At 48.2% G+C, this 21,731-nt stretch overlaps 1 protein-coding gene across 1 annotated transcript; it reads left to right on the forward strand.

The window, feature by feature from the left end:
• The first annotated feature begins 348 nt into the window (after window positions 1–348).
• GM2A (ganglioside GM2 activator) lies at window positions 349–17,938 on the forward strand. The gene is made up of 4 exons (XM_012740859.3): window positions 349–596; window positions 8,140–8,292; window positions 15,729–15,911; window positions 16,290–17,938. Exons 1-4 carry the CDS (start codon window positions 504–506, stop codon window positions 16,443–16,445), a joined length of 585 nt encoding a protein of 194 aa, XP_012596313.3. The 5' UTR covers window positions 349–503; the 3' UTR covers window positions 16,446–17,938.
• The last annotated feature ends 3,793 nt before the right edge of the window (window positions 17,939–21,731 follow it).

Below are 21,731 nucleotides of genomic sequence, written 5' to 3' on the forward strand. Positions count from 1 at the left end.
TGTGAGTTACAGGGACTGTAGTAATTATTAAAAAGGCACCGTGATTCGCAACGCGGATACGGGGAAGCGTAGCGCGGGCAGGGAGCGTGACGTTTTTGCCAAGAAGGGCTTGGGTGTGGAAACCCCGCAACCGCGGGTTCCTAAAGGTCCTTCCGGGGGTGACGGTCACAGCACGAGATCGGAAACCACAGCCCCGCCCCCCGCACTCGGCCCCGCCCCTTACCCCCGGCCCCGCCCCCGCCCCTCCGCAAAGTGGCCTGGACACCCCCAAGCCAGGCCGAGCGCCTGCACGGCCCAGAGCCGGGGGCGGGGCCGGGCGAGATCCGTCACAGTCGTGGCCCGGAAACGTCTGGCCGGGCGGGGCGGGGCGGGCCTGCCAGAGGCCGGGCTCGGCTTTGCATAGCAATGCCCAGCTTTGCATAAGCGCCGCCGGCACGCATTTAAAGGCCCGCGGCCGCCACCGGGGATCCTGAGGCTAACTCGGTTCAGACCCGTCCTTCGCGATGCAGCCCCTGTTGCAGGCTCCTTCGCTGCTGCTGGCCCTAGGCTTGCTTCTCGCCGGCCCTGCGGCCCCTGCGAGCGTCCACCTGAAGCAGGTGAGTGCCCCTTCTTTAGAAGAGGTTGCTTGCAGCCTCCTGGCCCAGCTGGGGGTGTGCGGGTCAGGGCGGGATATAAGCGTGGCCGCTGCGTTCTCCAGAGTTGCTTCTCGGCCGCCAGCCTCCCCAAGTCACTGACTGTGGGACTCTGATCTGCACCGGGAGAGTGGGCTCTAAGGACTTGTTCTGCACCCCGGCTGTTTCTGGAGACGTTAATCTCTTTCACGTCTGCAGACCTGCCCTCTCTCCAAGCGCCTGAAACTGAGCAGAGCCGCAAAACTAAGTCACTTTCCCGCGCCGAGATTCAGTCCTGTTACCCTGCTCCTCCCTGCAACGCCCAGGTCCCGGGGTGAGGCCTGGTGTCTTATCTCTTCCCCTGCTCTAATGCTCTAGCTCTTCCTGAGGGACGGGTGGCTTTGAGAGCCCCCACAGGCAGGTCCAGACTCGCCCATCTGGAGACAAATGTCCAGCCCTGTGAGCCACTGAGAGACCAGGTCCCGCAGCCTCCAAGCTTCCCCCTCACTTCTCATTCACAGCACGCTCTAGCCTCTGGGAAAGGGAAGTTCTGTCATTCCGAGACCCGAAAAAGCCCAGTGCCAGCATAGTGTCCTCCCGATTCATCCACGCTGTTGCAAATGATAGGAGTTGCCCCTCTTTTAGAAGCTGAATAATATTCCATCGTGTGTATATATACCACATTTTCTTTATCCATTCAATTTGATGATAATTTCTTTATCCATCAAGTGTCCGTTGTTGGCCACTTAGGTTGTTTCCATATCTTGGCCTTTGTGAGTAATGCTGAGATGAATATGGGAGGGCCGATATCCCTTGAAAACACTGATTTCAGTTCCTTGGGATATACACCCAGAAGCAGGGTTACTGGTTCATGGGGTATTTCTGTTTTTATGATCTCACTCATATGTGGACTCTGACAAAATTGAAGTTACAGAAGTAGAGAGTAGAAGAGTAGTTACTAGAGGCTAGGGGGGTGTGGAGGGAGGGAGTGGGGAGTTACTGATCAAAGGATGCAAAGTTTCAGATAGACAGGCAGAATAGATTTTGTAGTTTATTGTACACCAGGGTATCTGTAGTCAATAAAAATGTATTGTAGGCCGGGCGCGGTGGCTCACTCCTATAATCCTAGCACTCTGGGAGGCCGATGCCGGAGGATCGCTCGAGGTCAGGAGTTCGAAACCAGCCTGAGCAAGAGTGAGACTCCTGTCTCTACCATAAATAGAAATAAATTAATTGGCCAACTAATATATATAGAAAAAATTAGCTGGGCATGGTGGTGCATGCCTGTAGTCCCAACTACTCTGGAGGCTGAGGCAGCAGGATTGCTTGAGCCCAGGAGTTTGAGGTTGCTGTGAGCTAGGCTGACGCCACAGCACTCACTCTAGCCTGGGCAACACAGCGAGACTCTGTCTCAAAAAAAAAAAATGTATTATATACAGAAGTTTCTTGACTTACAATGGAGTTACATAGTGATAATCCCATTGTAAGTTGAAAATACCATCAAGTCGAAAATGCATTTTAATATATCTAACCTACCAAACATCATAGTTTAGCCTATCCCACCTTAAACATTTTCAGAATACTTACATAAGCCTACAGTTGGGCAAAATCATCTAACATAAAGCCTATTTCTTAATAAAGTGTTGGATGTCTCATGTCATTTATTGAATACTTCAGTGAAAAGCAGAGTACGGATACTCAAAGTTACAGTTTCTACTGAGTGTGTCTCACTTCTGCTCTATTGTAAAGTTGAAAAAATCGTAGGTGGAACCATCCTAAGCCAGGGAGTATCTGTATTCCAAGATAACTAAAAGAATAAATTTCACATTGTGCCCCATAAATGTATACAACTATGATTTGTCAATTAAAAAAAAAGCCCAGCTCAGTTGCCTCTTGGCTACATAGCTGTGGACAAGACATCCAGCACCTCTGGCAGCAAAGAAGTAGGTCTACCCAGGTCTCCTCGCTCCCGCCCACCACCACCTTGGAAATGCTTGTCAGAGAGCAAGGGACAGTGCGGTGTAGGGGAAAGTGGCTAGGACTGAAAGCGGGGAGGCCTGGCTTCCGTCCTCTGTCCCAGTCCGAGCATTCCCTGGACTCCCTGGTCTCATGGTCTGGGAGAGGATGTGGTGATGGCACCTGCATCTCGGACAGTTGTTAGGGAAGGGAAATGCTGTCATGGGGTGGGGGTGGGGGAAGCTCTAAAATCTCAAACAAATAAAGCCATGTACACCTGTGGGCTTGGCCTCACCCTGTCTCAGAGGCACGAAGTCTGTTTTGCCTGTAGAATGAAGGAGCCAGGACCTCTTGACCTAAATTGCTGGGAGGGTTTGTACCTTGTCCCTGAGCGTAGGTTGAGAATGTTTCTCTTGGCTCCAGGGCTGGCGACTATAAGGTGGAGTCTGGCTAGCGGATACTAGCCTGCCGTATGTCCCCATTCTCCTATATGCCTTTGCTGTGGATGTCACCCCAGACTAGAGGATCTTAGAGGGCTCGAGATGCCATTGAAGTCACCCCAAATCACACAGCACCTACATCTTCTCTGGGCTCATGTGATTCAGAGGTCTGACCCTGAGACCCCGGGCCAGATGGAGGCCATGAGTGTTAGAACATCAGAAAACTTGGATTTCAGTTCCTCTTCTAGCATTAGCTGGTCTTGTGACTCGGCTGTGATGAGCGTTAGATATCGGGGAGAGTGTCTAGGGAGGATGGGCATATAGCAGGTGCCTGAGAAACTCCATGATGCTGTATAATGGTGCTACTCTTTGAGCCAGCATGTGCTTTTTTCCTAATGAATTTTTCATTTCAAAATCATTTTAGATCTACAGAAAAGTTGCAGAGGTAGCCCAGAGTTCTCATATACTTCTCACCCAGTTTCCCCTGTTAGCAGGTTCTATTTCCATGGTACATCATCTGTCAAAACTAAAAAAAACCAACATTGGTACATTGCTATTAACTAAACTCTAGGCTTTGTCCAGGTTTCTCATTAAGGTCCTCTTTCTGTGCCAGGATCCAATCCAGGTTACCATGTTGCCGTTGTTGTCATGGCAACACATGATGGTTGCATTGTTGCCCCCACTCTCCTCTGGCCTGTGACAGTTTCTCAGTTTTTCCTTTTTTTTCATAAGCTTGGCAGTCTTGAGGAGTTGTGCCCTGTATTTTCTGTACATAAACTTCTTACCCTCACAAGAGCTTTGTGAGAAGACATAGTTTTGCCCTTTTGAAGATGAAGAAATTAAACCTTTGTCGGGGGTTAACTTACCCATGGTGTCAGCTAGTGAGAGGAGCTGAGCTGTACTTTCAGCTCATGGCTGTAATTTGTGCCCATATTTCTACCTCTGGAGCTGCCTCCATTTGGTGCCTCTTCCCACGTGTTGGCCCAGGCTGGGGACAGCGAGTACCTGGTGGCTGGCCTGGCCCTCAGTGGCCATTGCTAAGCCATCACCCCTTCCCGTAGGGTAGGGCTTGCAGTGTGGGCTGAGAACGAATTCTCAACGTAAAGATTAGAATAGTTTTAAAGAAAGAAGTTTATTTTTACTTCCGAGGGGAGGGAAGGGCACAGCATGAAGGAAAGGAAGGAGAAGTACCACCCTAAAGGTAAGGGGTTTGGGGTTTGTCCTAGGGGTAAAGCCAAGAAGAGTTATTGCTGCAAGTTGATAGCAGAAGGCAGCTGTGCAGTGGCTGCAAATGTTTTTCCTTTTTGTTTCCTTTTCTCTGTGAGGCTGACTTATCATTCTCTCCAGAATGTGGCTGGTGGGAACTGGGGGAGGTCATATTCTTTCTACCTGCTCAGTTCTTTTTAAGTGTTGTAAAAACAAACTCTTTTTTTTTTTTGAGACAGAGTCTCACTCTGTTGCCCGGGCTAGAGTGCCGTGGTGTCAAGCCGAGCTCACGGCAACCTCAAACTCCTAGGCTCAAGTGATCCTCCTGCCTCAGCCTCCTGAATAGCTGGGATAACAAGCATGTGCCACCATGTCTGGCTATATATATACACATATATATTTCTTAGTTGTCCAGCTAATTTCTTTCTACTTTTTTAGTAGGGACAGTCTTGCTCTTGCTCAGGCTGGTTTCGAACTCCTGACCTTGAGTGATCCCCCCACCTTGGCCTCCCAGCATGCTAGGATCACAGGTGTGAGCCACCATGCCCAGCCTAAAAACAAACCCTTAAAGACCACAAGTTAAGCCACAGGTGGTTAGTCAAACAAAAGGGCTGTTGTGAGCTGTGATCTTTCTATCTTTTTGTATTGGTTTGTTTTTCTCTGTTGGATAGTTTATTAGCAATGCCATCCTTTCCCCTTCTTTCCCTGATGAGCCCCCTACTCAGCGGGCAGAACTCATGGCCACAGGGACAGCCACCCAGGCACTGCCCTCAGGAAACCAGCTTGTCATGTCGCCTCCATCACCTGGGGAGAGGGGCGAGGGTTCTTCAGCTCCTGGAGGACACTGTGGATACTTCCCGCAGCCTGGAATCAATCCACAGCACTGCCTCAGAATCTGTGAAAGCAGCCCCAGAAAAGGGCCAGTCCTACCCACCCCTCCAGCCTGACTCTTGGTTCCAGGAATTCTTTTTTTTTTTTTTTTTTTTTGAGACAGAGTCTCACTTTGTTGCCCAGGCTAGAGTGAGTGCTGTGGCGTCAGCCTAACTCATATCAACCTCAAACTCCGGGGCTCAGCGATCCTACTGCCTCAGCCTCCTGAGTAGCTGGGACTACAGGCATGTGCCACCATGCCCGGCTAGTTTTTTGTATATATATTTTTAGTTGGCCAATTAATTTATTTCTATTTTTGGTAGAGACGGGGTCTCGCTCAGGCTGGTTTCGAACTCCTGACCTTGAGCAATCCGCCCGCCTCGGCCTCCCAGAGTGCTAGGATTACAGACGTGAGCCACCGCGCCCGGCCGCCAGGAATTCTTTCATTTGACTGTGGCCTCCTGACCAGTTTCTCCCCTTCCAGTCTTGTTCCTCTCCAGCGTGTTTACAGACATCCACCAGAGCATGGCATTGTCCTTCAGCAGGGCTGCATGAACTGATGGCAAGGCCAGCCTCCTGACTGATGGCCTGGGGAGTCTTGCGTTGAGTGGCCCTGCCACCCCTCCCGCCTCCTCTGGGTCCCTCATCCGCTACATCTAGCCCTTGTCTTTCTCGTCCTGCCTAGAACAGCTAAGCTTCTTTCTGCCTCAGGGCCTTTGCCCTGGTTCCCCTGCCTGGAACATTCTTTGTCTCTGTGCTTACATGGATGACTCCCCACCCTGCAAGAGTCCAGCTTGAGTACCACTTCCCCACCGCCCACTTTAAGTTGTCTTTTGTTACTCTCAATGTCACCTTCTGCTCATTCCGTTTGTGGCACTCACGCATCGTGGAGGGTGACGTTTATTTCCACTGGACTGTAAGCTGCTCACGGCAGGGCAGGAGCCGGGCCTAGTTGTTTACCACTATTGACGCAGCACTTAGTCCTGGGCCTGTAATGGTTGCTCCATAAATATTTGTGGCGTGAACGTTGAAGGAAACATTTAGTGGCACCCATCCTGTCCTGCCTCTCTTAGTCATGGCACAACCTTTCATTCATCACGGAATAGAAACCCATTCCAAGAAGCTCAAGAAGAAGGGAGCTTTATTACAGATCAACAAGGCATCTCATGGAGCTAATGGCAGGAAGCGGAGGCTGGGGCATCTGATGGCTCCCCTGTAGGGAGCCACTCATGCTCTGTGCCTGGCATTGGGTTACAAGCTTTACCTACGTGCTCTCACCCTTGCAGCAGCCCCGAGAGGAAGGTAGAAATGCCTCCAATTAAAAGATGTGAAACTGAGGCTCCAAAGTGGTAACTGGCCTATAGAATCACATGGTAGATGTGACTGAGCTGTGATTTCCGCCCAGGTCTGTTTGACTGTGTCTTACTCCAAAGCCACGCCATCACTGCTGCGCCATCCTGCTCTTTTAGATGGGGTAGGGTGACTCCATCTGTTCCCTTTTCTCTAGTCCCATAAGGCTCTTAGTTCTTTTTTTTTTTTTCATTATTTTGTTTTTTGAGACAGAGTCTCACTTTGTTGCCCGGGCTAGAGTGAGTGCCGTGGCATCAGCCTAGCTCACAGCAACCTCAAACTCCTGGGCTCAAGCAATCCTTCTGCCTCAGCCTCCCGAGTAGCTGGGACTACAGGCATGTGCCACCATGCCTGGTTAATATATATATATATATATATATTTTTTTTTTTTTAGTTGTCCAACTAATTTCTTTCTATTTTTTTTTAGTAGAGACGGGAGTCTCATTCTTGCTCAGGCTGGTCTCGAACTCCTGAGTTCAAAGGATCCTCTCACCTTGGCCTTCCAGAGTGCTAGGATTATAGGCGTGAGCCACCACACCCGACCAAGCCCTTAGTTTTTATCCCTTCCTCAACTTCAGCTTGGTCCTTGGTCCCAGGTCTAGGTGCTCTGCCCTCAAACTTATGACCCAATGACAGTGCAAAGCCCCACATTCTCAGCCTTTTGTGCCTTAATTCCAGAATCCAGCAGAGAGAATCTGTCAGCCTAGCCAGGCTTAGGTGTCCCTTTTGATCCATCGTCACTGGGCATGTTAAAGATTGGGTCAGCCCGGGCATGTGGGACTGGTGGGTTTTCTTTCTGAGACGGGGTGCGGATGGTGGGCCTGCCGGGGGCTGGGAAAGCTGTGATGGGTGGGCAGAGAGCCTGCGCAGTGTCAGGGTCATGAGGCAGGCAGACAGGGCCCTGTGGGAGTGGGAGTGGGTGGTCACATGGCGTTGAACAAAATGATGGAGGAATCAGGAGACCTCCTGGGGGATGCGGAGGAAGAGCAGAAGTAGCTGAGCAGCGGGTGGAGTTGACTCAGATGGGGACATGCATGAGCAATGGGATGGGAAGAAGACAGCACTGGTTAGGACTGGGGAAGTCTGTGCACTGGAATTATTCATCAAGTGACCCACTTGGGGATGTTTGCATGTATCCCTATTCCATTATGGGTTAGTTGCCTGCCTTGGGGATGGGGTTTTGGATGCTGTTCTGTTTCCCACTGTGTTTGGCATTTCCCATTGTTCCTGGCCATGGATTGGGCATGGGGTGTGACAAGAACAAGGTCCTGGGCGTGGGCTGCAGAGGTGACTCCTCCAGGAGCTTGGCCTCTAGAGGGATCCCAGGACTGGCTGGAGAGGGGTGGGCAGCAGGGAGGTGGGAGGGCAGGGCAGGTCTCCACCCAAGGTGGATAAAGTCAGTCTCCTGTTTTGAAGTTCCAGGTCTGATAGTTTGTGCCTTACAGTTTACAGCACACTTTTGGGAGATCGCATCTTTTGAGTCTTTTAGTTGAGTCCTGCCTCCAAAATGGGTGGGACAAGGTTCCTAGATGTTCATGCCAGGTTCACAGGTGTGGACTTACAGACGAGGCTCAGGGAGGCAGGGACCTTGCCCACGGTCACACTACCACCTGGTTCTGTGGGCTCTGCTCACCTGTGACGGTCACTTTCGTCAACCTGTCTTTTCTCCTCTTTCCTTGCTGCCCGATTATGCCTGGCCACCCCAGCTTGGCAGCTTCTCCTGGGATAACTGTGACGAGGGGAAGGACCCTGCGGTGATCAAAAGCCTGACTCTGGAGCCTGACCCCATAGTCGTGCCTGGGAACGTGACCATCAGTGCCAAGGGCCAGACCAGTGTCGCCCTCAGTTCTCCTCTGAAGGTGAGTCTGGCAGGGGAGGGCGGTGCCATGGGCTGCCAGTGAGCAATGGGACGGGATGCTGAGGGCCGAGTGCTTGGGGAACTGGGATCCTGGAGTTGCGGGGGCAGCGCAGGATGCATAGATTCAGACTCTTACTTGGGTTCCTGGAATGTCACAATCTTAGGATTGAAAGGAATCTCTGATGTCAGCCCCAGCGGCTTCCTGGTGAGGGCAGGGACGACTGACAGAAGTGCCCCAGCCTTGTCTGGAAGCGATGGCTGAGCGCTCACCATCGCCTGACAGCTCTGCTTGGGCATTTTAATTTCGTCGCTGCTGCTGTTGTTAATGATAAAATAGGCATCAATTAGCCAGTAACATGTACTCCCTTTAGAAAACACAGATGGTCAAAAAGGTCAGTCGCATAAAGTCAAAAAATAAAGAGAAGAAATCACCTGAAATCTCACCACCTAGTGATAACAGATAAGGACTTTTAACATCTTGGAGTCAGACGCGCTACCCATTGCGCTACGAGGTCACGTGGGCTTTTAACATGTTGTAGGATACACTTTGCAACTTTCCCCTATGCAATCACGTGCATAACATATATGTTTCCTTTTAATGGATATATATGAAAATAAGCAGTGCTCCTTGTGAATGTCCTCCTATAATCTGACTCCCCAAGAGAATCGTTGTGAGCTATTTATCCTGTCAGGTTTTTCCTTTTTACATTTGTGAATATATACACATTTATACTAATGAATGGGATTACATGATATGTGCTAGTAAACTTGCTTTTTTTTTTTTTGTATCACATTATGTGTTTCATACTTCTTTCCAATGATTAGGTAGGCTTGCCCACTCATTTTTTAACCTAATCATTTTTAATAGTAGAAATATTCTATTGTGGATCTTTCATAATTTATATAAAAAAATCTATTGGTGGACATTTAGTTTGTTTCCAGGTTAGTTTTTGGTTTTATTTATTTATTTACTATTATAAAGATCTTTGTAGGCCGGGCGCGGTGGCTCACCCCTGTAAGTAATCCTAGTACTCTGAGAGGCCGAGGCAGGTGGATTGCTCGAGGTCAGGAGTTTGAAACCAGCCTGAGCAAGAGCAAGACCCCGTCTCTACTAAAAATAGAAAGAAATTAATTGGCCAACTAAAAATATCTATAGAAAAAATTAGCTGGTCATGGTGGTGCATGCCTGTAGTCCCAGCTACTCGGGAGGCTGAGGCAGAAGGATCACTTGAGCCCAGGAGTTTGAGGTTGCTGTGAGCTAGGCTGACGCCACAGCACTCTAGCCCAGGCAACAGAGTGAGACTCTGTCTCAAAAAAAAAAAAAAAAAAGATCTTTGTAGAAATTTTTCTTATAATGCATCTTTTTAGAATTTTCTGACTATCTAGATACATACTTTTTAGATCTTTTGATGCACATTGTCAAAGTGCTTCCCAGTGCTTGAACCAACTTATTCCCTAACCAGCAACAACAGATTTGCCTTTTTCCACATTTATTAATACGGAGCATTTTCTAAAAATCTTTGCCAGCCTTTTATACCATTCCTAGTGAGTTTAGATGACAATTGATAAGTTTATTTGCCTTTTGTATTTACTTTGGCAATAGCCAGTTTATCTCTGTCCATTGCCTAATTTGGGGGTGGATTTAGGAGAACAATAAAGGTTTTCTGTATATCCATTGCACCACCATTTATTGTAGTCCTTTACTCTCTAGCTTAAATTGCCGTCTTCATATGATGTTCTAACATGCCCTCCAGTCTGTTCCTGGTCCAGATCTATTCTGGTAGTTTTGTCTTAATTATTTGAAAGATTCCTGATTTGGAATCTGTGGCCCTGTAACTACCCTTAGACCTAGCTTAATCACAGCCCCTACCTTATAGGTTTCCCTTGAGCAACACCTGAGTTAATAAATAATGTAAAAATTTCCCTACACAGGGCCTGGCACCCAGGACAAGCACAGTGCACGTTCAGTCTTGTTAATGATGCAATTAGCATGCGTCTTTCCCTGCAGCCCCTGTGGCCCAGACACAAGTCCTGGCTACGTAGCAGCTCTTGGCTCCCCTGCACTTGCGCCAGAGTCTTCTCCTGGCTGGCCCATTGCATTTTCTTTATTGTTCCTCAAGTAACAGGCGGCAGAGGGACAGAATCATTCCTTATGTATGGACACTGGACTGTCACTCTGCCAGGGTCACAAAAATACCACTTGCATTGGGCTGTAGGCCTGCTGCCATTGCTCGCTCTCCTGCCACCTCCTGCCTTTGCCACACAACGGCTGGTGGCATTTCCAAAAACGCTGAGGCTGTCTGTGCAGCTGACTTGGAGGCAAGAAGCTGCCGAGCTCCTTCTTCGGCCCTCGCCTGCCTTTCCTAGCTTTCCTGGCTGTTTCCTGTAACACCTTTCAGAAGCTGTTAAGATGGATTTTATACCTGTCATGAATTTGGGCCTAATTTACTTCTTTTGTCTTTACTCTCACTTTTGCTTAGTAAAAATTGGCCCCAGATTCCCTCGGCTCCTTCCCTTCCCCCCACATTTCTCTTACCTACGTATTTTTGGCCCAGCTCTTCTTTCCTTTCAGTTTGCGTGCACATCAACTACTAGATGCAAGCCTCTCTGACGCCTGCTAGGGAGGAAAGACGACAGGGGTACGAGGCTCAGGGATGGGAGCCACTTGCCCAGGTCCCGTAGCTAGTCGTTAGCAAGGGCAGGGCTGGTGTGTTTATCTTGAGGTTCCTGTTCCGGAGTTCCTTCTGGCAGGAGTTAGACTTACTGCTTGGTGTGTTTGCAAGGGAGTTAAGGGAAGTGGTACTGCAGGTTCATTTCCAGAACGTTCCCCTTCCTGGCAGATCCCCGTATGAGAGCTGCCCAGACCTAAGCACTGTTTGAGCCTGCGAGCTCTTGAGGTCTGTGGGGCTTCAACCCCTCATTATACTGAGTACAGAGGGGAGGGGCAGCCCAGGCCAGGCAGCCTGTTAGCGATAGAGCCGGAAGGCAACTCCGATCCTCTCTTCTCTGACCTTGCTGTAGTGAAATTTCTTTAATCAGAAGTCTCATCTGGGACCTAGATGGTTTTAACCCCAGGTTGGATGCCCCAGATTCCACGAGCCATGGGTGAGATGGGGGCCTGTTCTGGAATTCCCTTCTTCTGACGTGCCGGAGCTGGTGTAGTTTATAAGTCCCCCTGCCCGGCCCTGCTTCAAGTTCCAGCCTGCGGGCTGGGCGTGGTGGCTCACGACTATAATCCTAGCATTCTGGGAGGCTGAGGCAGGTGGATTGCTCGAGGTCAGGAGTTCAAAATCAGCCTGAGCAAGAGCGATACCCCGTCTCTACTATACAAAATAGAAAGAAATTAATTGGCCAACTAATATATATAGAAAAAAATTAGCCGGGCATGGTGGCACATGCCTGTAGTTCCAGCTACTTGGGAGGTGAAGGCAGGAGGATCGCTTGAGCCCAGGAGTTTGAGGTTGCTGTGAGCTAGGCTGACGCCACGACACTCACTCTAGCCTGGGCAACAAAGCGAGACTCTGTCTCAAAAAAAAAAAAAAAAAGTTCCAGCTGCAGACCCTGGGTTTCCTATCCTTAAGTATTGTGGATTGTCCCTGTGTTTGGCGTGTATGCTTATTTCAGGCTTTCAGGCCCAATGATGTGGTCTTCCACCTGCCAAAGTCACGCACTTGCAATGCTCCCTGCCTGGGGCCTGTGTCAGAGATATAAGTGCCCCTCCCCAGTCTAATCAGCAGCTGCTCTGCAAGTCTCTTGCTGTCAGTGAGTCTTTATCTGGGGCCTTTGTGTGAGTGGCCATATGTAGGGACCAAAGGAGAAGTGTTTTTTCCCAGACTACAAGAAACTGACTTTTAGGATGTCATAACAGGCAGGTACCTGATTGTCGAGATGGAGAAACAGAGTCCCTGAGAGGGGAAGGGACTTGCTTAAGGGCCCTAGCAGCTGTGTGCCAGCGTAAGGCTAGAACCGGAGATCCCTACGCCAGGTCCCATGACACAGAAGAGTGTATTTAGGCTGTGCTATGGAAGTCACAAGGAAGTCCTGGAATTACCCAGCCCTGCTTGCTCTTCTGAGCCATCCAAGGCAGTAGATTGAGAATCAGAAATGAGTCATCAGCCAGACATGGTAGCTCATGCCTGTAATCCTAGCACTCTGGGAGGCTGAGGCGGGAGGATCGCCTAAGGTCAGGAGTTCCAGACCAGCCTGACCAAGAGCAAGACCCCATCTGCACTAAAAAAAAAAAAAAAAAAAAAAAATAGAAAGAAATTAGCTGGACAACTAAAAATATATATAGAAAAAATTAGTCAGGCATGGTGGTGCATGCCTGTAGTCCCAGTTCCTTGGGAGGCTGAGGCAGGAGGATAGCTTGAGCCCAGGAGTTTGAGGTTGCTGTGAGTGAGGCTGACGCCACAGCATGCTAGCCCAGGCAACAGAGTGAGACTCTGTCTCAAAAAAAAAAAAAAAAAAAAAAGAGTCATAGTTTGCAATCCCTAAGTGGTAGGTGTGGCTACTGCCTTAGAACCATCTGTGGACTTAAGTTCAGCACCTTTCCTATGTCACACTTGGGCTGGGGGTAGGAGTAGGGGTGAGGGAGGTGCTGCCCCCTCTAGACCATGCAGCCCCATGGGACTTAAGCCTGCTGGGAGGATCCAGGCAGGATCCCGACCCTTGCTGGCCCCCTTAGCTGGGTGTTCTTGCTCAGGGCATAACTGGCTCAACCATTTTTATTGGGGTATTGGGGAAACCAGGAGAGGGTATTAACTAAGGAAGCAGGTGGGATACAAGTCAGGTAGGAGGCAATTTTTGGATTTCAGGCACTGTGATAAGTGCTGGGCAGTTACGGGTCCCATCCAATGAGACCCGTGTGAGAGGGAGGCGCTATCAGGCTTTTGAAGATAAGGAAATGGATGCTCAGAGGAGATAAGTAACTCCCTCAAGGGCAGAATGCTAGTAAGTGGCAGAACTAGTGTTCCAACCCAGGCCCTCTGGCTCTAGGCAGAGGGCAGGTGGGAGCAGGTTTGGCAGGAGAGGAGAGCTGGGCAGGTGCTGCGAGAGTGGGGGTGAGGGCAATGGGTGTGTGTCAGCAGCAGCTGAGGCCAGCAAGGGAGCAAGTTGAATTTGTCCACTCGAGGTACAGGGTGTGTTGACTTCTGCCTTCTTTCTGGGCTTGGAGGAAGGCAGCCAATATCCTCCCATCACGAACTCCTGGCCTCTAGCGATCCTCCCGCTTCGGTCTCTCAGAGTGCTAGGATTATAGGTGTGAGCCACTGTGCCTGGTCGGCAGCCAATATCCTGACATCTGGGGCAGGGGGAAGACTCGAACCGACAGCCTGGGGATCCAGCCTGAGCCCAGCATTCGTCTCTTAGAGACAAAGCCCCAGGGAAAGTGAGCCTGGAGGCTGAGACTCATAGAATGCTAGAACGTCAGAGCTTAAAGGGATCCTAAAAACGTGGCTTCCTGCCACAGCACCCACAAGGAATCAGATACTTGCGAGCTCGTTTCCTACTGCCTTCCCCGAGAGTTTTCCCTTGATACCTTTGGTGGTGCATGAACACGTGTCTAAGGAATAACTCATTTGTTACTAGAGACAGCTACTAAATGGTGAGTGCTCAGCATGTGCCAGGAACAACTGGGACTGTCCACCTTGAAGTCCTGGCCACTTCTCCCGGTTCAGCTCCAACCTCTGGAACAGGAGGAGAATCATGACAGCATGGGGGTGTGAAGCATGTGGACGGAAAAAATCCAAGCCCTGAAATATTTGAAAGAAGTTTATTCTGAGCCAAATTTGAGGACCATGACCCGGAGCCACTCTCAAGAAGCCTTGAGCAAGTGGGCTCGCTGTAGCTGGGTTACAGTTCAGTTTTATACATTTTCAGAGAGACAAAGGTTACAGGCAAGGTCACAAATCAATACATGAGAGGTATACATTGGTTTGGCCCAAAAAGGTGGGACATCTCAAAGCGGGGGCTTACAGGTTATAGGTGGGTTTAAAGATTCTTTGGCTGGCAATTGGCTGAGAGGGTTAGACTTTATCTAGAAGACCAGAAAGGATATGCTTATTTTAAGATAAGGTTGTGGGCACTCTGGGAGGTCCAGACAGGAGGACATTTTAAATTTACAATAGGCGCCTGCTAGGATGTTTTAAGATGCTTTAAATTTAAGAATAGGCGCCTGCTAGGATGCTCAGTTAAGACATTTTAGATTTATGATAGGCATCTGCCAGGATGCTTGAGTTAAGACAGGGGCTTCTTATCTTTTAGGTGATGTTAATGCCATACCAGAATCAGGTCAGGAAGTAAACCACTGCTTCGTTTGGTTAACAAAAGCCGCTTTGTGGGAATTTACCGTTTGTCAGCCTAACCCTGCTGGCCTCCTTACCATTTGCCAGCCTAACCCAGCTGGCCTCCTTAGGAAGGAGTTTTTAGCAAAAAATTAGAGTTCAGTCCTCAAGCATGTTCTAGATCTTCCCATCTAGCTTCTCTCTGGGTGCAGGGGTCCTTCTGTAGCTTCCCCAGCTGAGTCCAGGGAGCCACCACTTCTTGGGGTTGTTCCATCGGTTGCAACCTAGCTGTGATTAAGATTTTATACCGATGGCAAAGTGATCTCCCTGTAAGTTCCTATTGTTCTTATTTCTGTCTTCTATGGCTATACAGAGAAAATATGATGTAGGAACAGCCAGTGAATCTTGGTAACCAGCTCCAGTCAGTCGACGGCAGCTGTTTGGAGTTCTATGTAGAAAAGGGTTCTGAGGCCAAGACCGGGCATGGAGGGAAAGTGCAGGAGACAGTGAAGTTCACCCACCAGCAGTTAAAAGTGCATTTCAATGCAAGTGTTAGCGCTAATCAATGGTTAGTGACTACCTAAAGAATTCTAGGGCTGTGTGTAGTTCAGTGCGGGGGCAGAATTCACACATTCAGTTATTAATGTCTGCTATGGGCACAGGAAAGGGCCTTTGCCACAATACTGTCATTTTTGGAACAGAATATCTCTAAGGTCCCAACCAGTTAAAAATTCTGTGATTAAAATATATTGTTAACTTTTTTTTTTTTTTTTTTGAGACAAAGTCTCGCTCTGTTACCCAGGCTAGAGTATAGTGGCATCAGCCTAGCTCATGGCAACCTCAAACTCCTAGGCTCAAATAATCCTCCTGCCTCAGCCTCCTGAGTAGCTGGGACTACACGTGTATGCCACCATGCCCTGCTAATTTTTTCTATTTTTTTTTTTTTTTAGTAGAGATGGGGGTCTCGCTCTTGCTCAGGCTGGTCTTGAACTCCTGACCTCAAGCGATCCTCCTGCTTCGGCCTCCCAGAGTGCTAGGATAACGGACATGAGTGACCTTGCCTGGCCTGTTGGTGACCTTTTAAAAAGACAGAGAGGCTGGTATGTTTGCCCTGGAATTTACACTTGTAACCTTTTTCAAACTCTTTTTTCACCAGGTGGAATTAACTGTGGAAAAGGAAGTGGCTGGCTTCTGGGTCAAAATCCCGTGCGTGGAACAGATTGGCAGCTGTACATATGACGACTTCTGTAATGTGCTTGATACTTTTATTCCCCCTGGGAACCCCTGCCCAGAGCCCTTGCACACCTATGGGCTTCCCTGCCACTGTCCCTTCAAAGACGTGAGTACTTAGGGAGGGGAGAGCCTTACTCCTGTGACTAAAGAGATGGGGTTTAGATGGAAGGGTCTTTGCTTTCTCTCCGTCCTGTAGTTCTGGATGTTTCTTCTGGATGTGCAAGTTGGCATGACCTATCTGGAATCACTTAACTTTTGGGGGCCTCAGTTTATCCATCTTTGAAATGGGAGACTTGAACTTGGAGGTGATCTCCAAGGCCCTTTAGCTATAATAATCTGTGCTCCGCAGAGCCATGGCAGTCTCTAACCTTATGTTGCTATTAGGGGGAGGGGTAGTTCCTGGTTATAGTCTTAGCGGCGGCTCCAGGAGAGAGATCCCGTCAGCAGGCCCCCACTGACTGGCGGTCCACTGGCTTTCCCGCAGGGCACCTACTCACTACCCAAGAGTGATTTCACCATGCCCGACCTGGAGCTGCCGGGCTGGCTCAGCACCGGGAACTACCGCATCCAGAGCATCCTGAGCAGCGGCGGGACACGTCTGGCCTGCGTCAAGATCGCCGCCTCTCTCAAGGGCAAATAGCGGGGCAGCAGCCACAGCAGAACGAAAGGGTGTGAGGAAGGTCTCTCTTCCTCTGCCTGGCGTTTGCCAAGGCCAACTTCTGGCTCTGCCCTTCTCCAGCTCCTACGATGATGAGTCTGCTACCTTCCCTGAAAATCATCTTGCGCCACTGACGTTTTAGGCTGGGGCAAGCAGCCCTGACCCAGTGGAGGTCGAGCCTGGCAGCTCTTGATAGCCCAGGACATCTGCTGGGCCAGCCACGTCCCTTCCCCCACCTCTGTCGCCTTCTTTCTAAAGAGCCTCGTTCGTTTCCCAAACACTCAAGGAATGGGAACCAATGTGTTTTGGGACCTCCAGTTTAGACTGCCCCAGTCTTGGCCTCCTAAACTACCTTTATGACTTTCTTTTTTACTGGTTACTAACTAAAGCAGAGTGAGAGCACTACCATTTTCATTCTGCTCCAGCCCGCAGCCTGCTTTTACAATGAAAAGGCTTAACTCGTTGACCTTAGTCTAGTCCTCCATTAATTTCTGTGATTAATTTTGATTTCTTTTCTAGGTTTGCCTAATTAACCCCAGGGCGCAGTGTGGCCCGGAGAGGCGGGGTGTGTGCGGGCAGTCCCTGGGGGGAGAGATTTATGAACTCGTTTACAAACTCAGGTGCCGCAGGGTTAAACAAGAGACTTCAGTGAAGGACGAGGACTGCTAGAAACATGTTGCCTCCTTTTTTGATAAAGATACTACACACAATGGATATGGTAAATACTTCTATACCACAGAAAAAGTTAGAGCACACATGCATTGATACCAGGCAGCCGAGCCCGGGCTCTGGCTGCGTCTAATTAAGGATGGCAAGGACTGGCATAATTTGGAGAGCACACAGCCAGTTCGTAAGGACGACCCAGCTAGAAGCCGGCAGTGCCATGTAGAAATGTTGTGGGACTAGCATTGCCAGATAGTCTCAATTTTTTCTCCTAGAGAAGCCCAAAATCCAGATTTTGATATGAAATCTTACAATTTCTAAACATTGGCAGCTAATTTTTTTTTTTTTAACACTGTGAGCCAAAGGGGCCAAACGGACATGTTGGTGGGGACATGTGGCTCATGGGTATCCAGTTTGCAACCTCTGACCTAAGACCGTGGACACCTTCTCCTCTCAAGACAACTCCTGGCACCCTTTCTCCCTCCGTGGGGCCAAACCCATGGCTCTGCAAAGAAGGCTCTTCCGTGCCAGGGAGGTGCAGGCGGCCTCTCAGCTGTGAGCTGCAGGATCACAGGGCTGCCTGCCCCAGCCCCGGAGCCCACCGGGGTGAATGGCGCAGGTGCGGAAGAGGGGGCCCCACAGGCAGCTGCTCCGTGGGGTGCAAGGATGAGAGAGTGGACTTGACGTCAGGCTGCCTGGCTGTGTCCACCACCCTGTCATGCCACGACAACTTCCTGAACCACACACCAGCCCGGCATTCTGGGCTCCTGTGAAGCCTGGGATGGCAATAAATCTTTTTAACTTGCTGAGAATTTCTCCTTTGTCCTGGCTGCGTTTTCCATGTATCACACATCTTGGGATCTCAGAAGCTTGTTTGGGGTGGGTTGTTTGCGTTGGGAGGATTCGTTGCTGTGGTTCAGGTAAGATGTGGGAAGTTTAGAGACCGGCCCCTCTGCTCCATTCTGTGTCGCCACTGTCTGCCTCCTTCGTGTGCTGTTTTGCTTTCCCATCGCATTGTAACCTCTTCTCCAGCCTTTTCCCCCTGTTAGATCTTTCTGCCTTTTTCTCACCATTGTTTTTGTTTTTGTTTTGAGACAAGTCTGTCACTCTGTTGCCCAGGCTAGAGTGCCATGGTGTCAACCTAGCTCACAGCAACCTCAAGGTCCTGGGCTCAAGTGATCCTCTTGCCTCAGCCTCCCCAGTAGTTGGGACTACAGGCATGCGCCATCATGCCTGGCTAATTTTTCATATATATTTTTAGTTGTCCAGCTAATTTCTTTCTATTTTTAGTAGAGATGGGGTCTTGCTCTTGCTCAGGCTGGTCTGGAACTCCTGACCTTGAGCGATCTGCCCACCTCAGCCTCCCAGAGTGCTAGGATTACAGGTGTGAGCCACCATGCCTGGCCTCACCATTGTTTTTTAGTTTACATTCTTGAATGAAATCTTGGTGGCTTACTTGATCTTTTTATATCTGCTGTGCCTTTGGGTCAAATGTTCCTTGAGGTCTCTTGGGGGTGGGAGGTGAGAAGTGGAAGGTGGCATCTCAAATCACAGGGCAGGTGGACTTTAATAAATGGTGCTGAGCCAACTGGAAGCCATTTGCAAAAGTTGAAATTAGAGCCATACTTCACATCATATGCAAGAATGAACTCCAAATGGATGTAGGATCCAAATATAAGAAAATGGAACCATAGAAATACTAAAAACCAGGATGAAAAAATCCAGAGGCAATAAAAGATTGATAAATTAGACTACATAAGGAGGGAAAAAATGCTTGGCAAAAAGCACTATAAAGTCAAAAGACTGGGAGGAAATATTTGCAGCGGGTATCAGAGTTAATATTCCTACTATGTGAAGAATTGAAAAAGTAAGGGACAAAGGGGCCAAAACTTGATAGAAAAATTGGGAAAGGACATGAACACACAGTCATAGAGATGTAAAAATGGCTCTTAAAAAAACGAAATGTTCAGACCCACTCGTGATTACAGAAATGCAAATTGGAATAATACTGGGATATTGTTTATTACCTTAGATTGGTGAAAGACAAAAAAGTACCACACATTTTGTTAGGCGGGGCTATAAGGAAACAAACTCGGCTGGTGGGAATGCAAATTGATATAACCATTCTGGAGAGGAATTTGTCAGTACTTAACAAAACTACAAAAGCACTCACCCTTTGACCTCACCATTCCCCACCCAGGAATTTCCCTTGAAGAAACACCCCCAACAATACAAACATATATATGCACAAGATTATTCATTGCAGCATTGGGAGTGCAAATGTTGGGAACAACATAAATGTCCATATATAAATGAATAGGTGCATAAACAGTACCCACATGATGGAATACTCTTTAGCTGTAAATCAGAAGGATCTGTATGAATTGATACAGAGTTGTTTTCGGAATACATTGTTAAGTGCAAAAAGTATAATGTGCTACTTTTTATATAACAAAGAGGAGGATATAAGAGGATACATGTATCTGCTTATCTGTACAAAATAAATAGGGAAAGATTAATCAGAGACTAATGAGATTAGTTATCTGTGGAGGGTAGGTAGGAATAGGGTGGGAGGAAGGGGAAATAACAAGGCATAACGGATGTACCGGGCGGGATACTTTGGCTATATTGGAGTGTATTTTGTATAGCTGTGATTCTTAAGAACAACCATGGTGATGTTTCTCATACTCCCAAAATAATTAAAATCAACCAGGATATGAAAAGAATTCAAATTGAAATGAAATGAAATACAAACAGTAATGAACAAACTATTTCAGATGAATAATACAACCACACTGAAAAGGGTGGGGAAGAAAAATAGCTGACTTAACAGTATTTTGATGGGATACTAGAAAGGTAAAGATAAAAGGCACTGTACACAAATAGCATAGTCTGGTCAGTCTATTTTTCACAGGAGCAGGGGTTAGCAATTCAGAAGTTATTCCATGTATATATTTGGATTAAGAAAAATATAGGTAATGAGATGCAGGCATATTGAAAGGACACAGAAATCAACCTGAAGGGCTCTCAGTGGCCAAATCTGGGGCACTCTGAACAACAAAATAATGACAATGGGTTATAATCCATTGAATAAAAATACACAACAGAATCCCATAGACAATAGAATCTAAATTAAATGTAGAATAACCTAGGGCTAAAGCAGAAAAGAAAGATTGAGAGAGCCTGGGTGCAGGGATTGTGACCGATACCAGACCCTAACCACCCTGAACAAGTCACCAGGAAGAAATCTCCAGCCCGAGACCACCTGGGGCTGCATGAATTACTAAGCTGATGCCTTAACAAACTGTGCTTACCTTTCTGTGACAGCAGTTTATGATTAAACTTTATGGCCTGACCTCAAGACAATGCTGGTCACATACAGCTGTTTCTAACAGGGTTTTTTTTTTTTTTTTTTTTTTTTTTTTTTTGAGACAGAGTCTCACTTTGTTGCCCAGGCTAGAGTGAGTGCCGTGGCGTCAGCCTAGCTCACAGCAACCTCAATCTCCGGGGCTCAAGCGATCCTACTGCCTCAGCCTCCCGAGTAGCTGGGACTACAGGCATGCGCCACCATGCCCGGCTAATTTTTTGTATATATATTTTTAGTTGGTCAATTAATTTATTTCTATTTTTGGTAGAGACGGGGTCTCACTCAGGCTGGTTTCGAACTTCTGACCTTGAGCGATCCACCCGCCTCGGCCTCCCAAAGTGCTAGGATTACAGGCGTGAGCTACCACGCCCGGCCTCTAACAGGGTTTTTTGAACATTTAAAAACATTACCATTGCCCCTACTCAGGAGAGGACCCTGCTCTGTCTGTAAAGTAGGATCTATTGTCTGTCTCTCAATAAACTTTCTGTGGCTAGCTGGCTGGCTCTTGAATTCCTTCCTGCAGCCAGAACTCTCTTGAAGCCAAGAACTCACTTGTCGAATTCAGGGGGCTTCCCTCCCCTCATTGGGACACTCCCTGCATCAGAAGGAATGATAGAAATAGAAAAAAAAAACACACCATTGGGCAAACACCTAAGGAATAATTGTTGCAGACAAGGAACATCTATGGATGCAAAGTTAGTAGATACAACTATGATGGGAAACAGGACTTGGCATCATCTTAAGATCTCACAAGATACTAATCATAAGGGGAAAAATAGTCACTTTGTAGTGGAGAAACCTGGCAGAGGCCACCTTAACCAAGTGATCAAGTTAACATCCACACTAATAAGACACATTGACATCATGCACCTCCTAGTATGATGTGCTGAGAAGGGCACAATGTCACTTCTGTGGTATCCTTGTCAAAAATGTGTAATCTCAATGAAATCGTGAAAAAAGATCAGACAAGCCCAAACTGCGAGAAGCTCTACAAAATAACTGGCCAGTACCCTTCAAAAGTGTCACGGCCATGAACAATAAGGAAAGACTGAGGAATAGGCACAGACTGGAAGAGAGTAAAGAAATATGGCAACTGAATGCATTGGAGATCTTCATTTGGATGCTGGCTTAGAGAAAAGACCAGAGAGACCGGGTGCGGTGGCTCACACCTGTAATCCTGGCACTCTGGGAGGTTGAGGTGGGAGGATCGCTTAAAGCCAGAGCTTGAGACTAGCCTG

Source organism: Microcebus murinus, chromosome 21 (genome assembly GCF_040939455.1).
Source record: "Microcebus murinus isolate Inina chromosome 21, M.murinus_Inina_mat1.0, whole genome shotgun sequence".
Lineage (NCBI taxonomy): Eukaryota > Metazoa > Chordata > Mammalia > Primates > Cheirogaleidae > Microcebus > Microcebus murinus.